Consider the following 3853-nt stretch of genomic DNA (forward strand, 5'->3'; position numbering starts at 1 on the left):
GAGCAAATAATGCAACTCTAACATTAGCACACTTTCATTCCATTGAATATGAATCACAATATGAAGAACAGCTTTTGTCCATATTCTTTCCATCCCCAAGTTAAGTAGCAGTCTGAACAGTACGGTGTCAATTTGGACTACAACAATGAAGGTTTACGACCATTGACATGAGATGAATTTTAAAAACTGAAAGAAATTTACACAAAACAATCAGCAGTTGTATCAAATCCACTTGATTTATTATATATGCATTTCAGCCAACAAGGCAAAATTCAACATAACAATCACAATATTTTTGGAAAGCAAAATGTTGAAACAATAGCCCTTGATTATTTTGCTTTTGTAGCAATTTGAACAAGCCTAACTCCTAACTTAATCTTCCATAGCAGTACGCTAAAGACATCATTATGCACACCTCAATTTCATGACGCCATTAGCGATACAAAATTCTATTAATTTGAAAATAATCATTGGGCATTATAAAACACTTGAACTATTCTACCCTTTAAATGGTGGAGAACAGACTGTCGTTCTGTAACTTCTTCCTTTCAACAGTTAAACTCACGAAAAAAAGTGAAAGGTTCAGACAGAGAGTCAATCTGCTGGTGACCGGACATACGTGTGTCTGCTGCATTCTCAAAGAGTAAAAAGATCTAAAATATACAAGTCGCCCAAATAGTTGCATGAACCTAGCTACCCTTTTTTTCTGAACCCTGCGTTACAAAAGATCAGAAGATTCTTGGTGATACAATGTGTCCCTGGCAAAAATAACACTATACTAAAAACTAAGGCCTGCAGTTTCTGCACCTTACAACAAATTGCACCCAAAGCAATGGAACAGCTGTTATACGAGTCTTTTAGCAAAGTTTAAACTATCCTAGGTTTCTTTACTGTATAAGTATAAAGAATAAAGAAGGCTCTGCCTAAATCTTTCTTTGCAGAGCTAAAGGTCAAATTAAAAACTCTAAAATTTTGGTCTTGCTGCTCAACAGAGAGCAAATAATGCAACTCTAACATTTGCACACTTTCATTCCACTATGAGTGACAAAATAAGAAATGTGAGTCAATAAACTGGGAAAAACAGCACAAATTCAGATGATTAGCAGAGTCAACTGGTATCAGCAACACTGAATCTGTGTGACTGGGAAGAAGAGGAAGAAGTCATAAGACCAGTATTTGAAAAAAAAAAAGTTAATGGCACTTTGCTTCAATCTACTTTTTGGAATGTCAGAATAAGTATAATTACAGAGGAAAATTGCTACAAGTAGGTACCGCAAACTGGCCGTGCGCCCCCTTGGCGCACTGTCACGGAGACCAAAACCCATATTTTTACCCTCCTAAAACACAGTGTGATCATGCATACACACAGACACTTGATATATCAGAAGAAAGAGGAGCTTTTCCTCTTTTTAGTGGTATTATTTATTTGAATAAACGATTCTTTTGAAAGCAAAATCTTGCGGGATAAAAGACAACACTATCGAGGTTTTCACCGCAGCGGCCACGCGTTTCGTGTATTGATTTTTAGAGTGACCTCCGTTGAACAGGAACGGGGAGCGTATGGTATTAAATACTGCAATCTGATTCGTCGATACTTCAAGATGAGAAGACGCTCTTTCCGGTGATATATTTCTAAAGACTGTCCTTAAAGAATTAATAGAAGAGATTTGTGTGTGAAAACTTTCGGTGCTGTTTTTTTATGGAACCAGTGATCAGACAGACTACGGAAATATATCTGCAGAAAGCCCATTCATTCCTCTTCAAGAATAACATAGCCATTATATGCAAATAAACACCGGATGCTCCCCGTCGGCTCGCAAGCAGGGCACCATCGCCCCGGTTTCGTATAAATTCTCTCTCCTTCCCTTCAGCGCGGCCCGGCCCGCAGCCGATAAGCCGGCGGTCGCGAGTGGTGATTTTAACCTCCCCTTGTATTTCTTGCCGTTTTGGTCAAAAAGCCATGTTTACGTCAATAAATTTCCATCTTCTGGTTATTTGATAGCCCTGAAAAAAAATTGAGCTTGTTCTCTATGTGCATAGGTGTGTGTCTACAAGTTTTTATGAATGTCCATTTAAATTTAAGAATGTTGTGACATCTCAAAGTGTAGACATTTCGCAATTAAAAAACTTACATTTTTCTGCAACTTCAGATGTTCATAACTTTGTTAAAAATGAAGCTATATGTATAAATTTGGTATCAAAATGCTCAGAATGATAAATTCTATAAGGTAGTGCAGTTAAATATAAAATCAGAGGACTTCGAAATTTCAGTTTGTGGTACCTACTACAACCACTCAATGTGAAAGGTGAAAGCATTGAATACCTCAAACTATCAAAATTTTGCTATCAATTCTAAAAGTTAACATTTTTCTCCATAGGACCTTTTTAAAAGCATTGACTTTTACATTTTTTTCATCCAAGGTCTTATTAGTCCACACAGTACTTTCAGAGATTTACAACAATTTCAGAACTTGCGAGCCTTTATTACAAAAAACAAAAACACTCATTACAATTACATAAAACAATAATCATCCTGATGTTTGGGTATTTATCTCTGCAGCAAAATAAAATTCCACTGCTGTAAGATTCGGCAATACACCGTTTTGAAAAGTGACAAATCACAAATTCTTACAACGAGAAGTCAATTTGAAAAAACTTTTTCCAAAAATAAAAATATAAATCACAAAAGAAAACTCTCAAATCACATGTTTTCTTGGACTCCCACACTGACAGTAAGCACCAACGAGTTATTAATCTCATTTGAAAGATTACACCAAATAATCTTACACCAAATCACTTCCCCATCCTCATGTCAGGAAAATTCCTTGTCTTTACAAGAAGATACTTAGTCCCAGTCATCACCATCATCATCATCATCTGCTGGAGGTGGCGGGGCATTGTTTTTAGGAGGTGCTGGAATCATTGAGGATATCTTATCCATGGCTGAGCCGCCACCACCACTTCCTGCACCACTACCACCACCACCACCTGCGTCTGACTTCTCACCTCCCTTAGGAGTTCCGGAAATACCTCTCCTGCGCATAGTTAATTTGCTGAACAAATCACTCATCAAATCGCCTCCTCCTCCTCCCCCTCCACTGGGTGCTGCCTGACCCTGATCTTTCTCCTCCTGCTTCTTCTTCTTCTGTGTGTGCTTTCTATCCTTGGCTGATTTCAGACCAGCTCCTGCAGCCCCTCCAGCCTGTACGATGGAGTCTAGCAAACTCTGGCGACCACCGCCAGGTGTCGCTACCTCAGTAGGAACGTTAGCCGGGGGTGGGGGAGGTGGGCCAGGAGGAGGGGGCGGAGGGGGAGGAGGAGGTGGTGGAGGTGGAGGAGGAGGAAGGTGATGAAAATAATAACAAAAACAGTACACTACAAATATTCAAAAACAGTGCTCCTATTTTTTCCCAGTATACTTTCGTTCCTGTCCTTTCCCGTTGACTCTAAGTCCAAGCCAGAAGTATAGACACATAAAAGCATCTTGGAATCAGAATAGATTCTGCCCACTTGACAGCTTTTCATATGCAAACACGGCTGGCGAGTTATTTTTCAGGTGGACGCGATCGTGCAAAGAGAAAGCAAATAGTTTTCTTCGCCTGATTCTAAGCCATTTCCGATCTCGTCTGCGCTTTTCTTGGGGACATCGACAGACAATGAGGGTCTTAAAGAGTCTTAAAGAAGAGAAGGAGAAATGTGTGGTTGGGGGGGGGGAGGTAAAGAAAGGAAAGGGGAGACAGACAGGGACACTCACACGCACAAACATACACACACACATGCACGCAAAGGGAGAGAGAGAAAGAGACAAAGGGAGAGAGAGAGAGAGAGAGAGAGAGAGAGAGAGAGAGAGAGA

At 39.8% G+C, this 3853-nt stretch overlaps 1 protein-coding gene across 1 annotated transcript in view; it reads right to left on the reverse strand.

The window, feature by feature from the left end:
• Positions 1–214: 214 nt before the first annotated feature.
• LOC101860655 (WASH complex subunit 1) overlaps positions 215–3853 on the reverse strand; it is a 29353-nt gene continuing 25714 nt past the window's right edge. The window contains exon 7 of the mRNA XM_013083050.2: positions 215–3310. Coding sequence (XP_012938504.1) covers positions 2846–3310 — 465 coding nt within the window. The 3' untranslated portion in view covers positions 215–2845. The remainder of the gene's footprint in view (positions 3311–3853) is intronic.

This window comes from Aplysia californica, unplaced genomic scaffold (assembly GCF_000002075.1).
Source record: "Aplysia californica isolate F4 #8 unplaced genomic scaffold, AplCal3.0 scaffold00208, whole genome shotgun sequence".
Lineage (NCBI taxonomy): Eukaryota > Metazoa > Mollusca > Gastropoda > Aplysiida > Aplysiidae > Aplysia > Aplysia californica.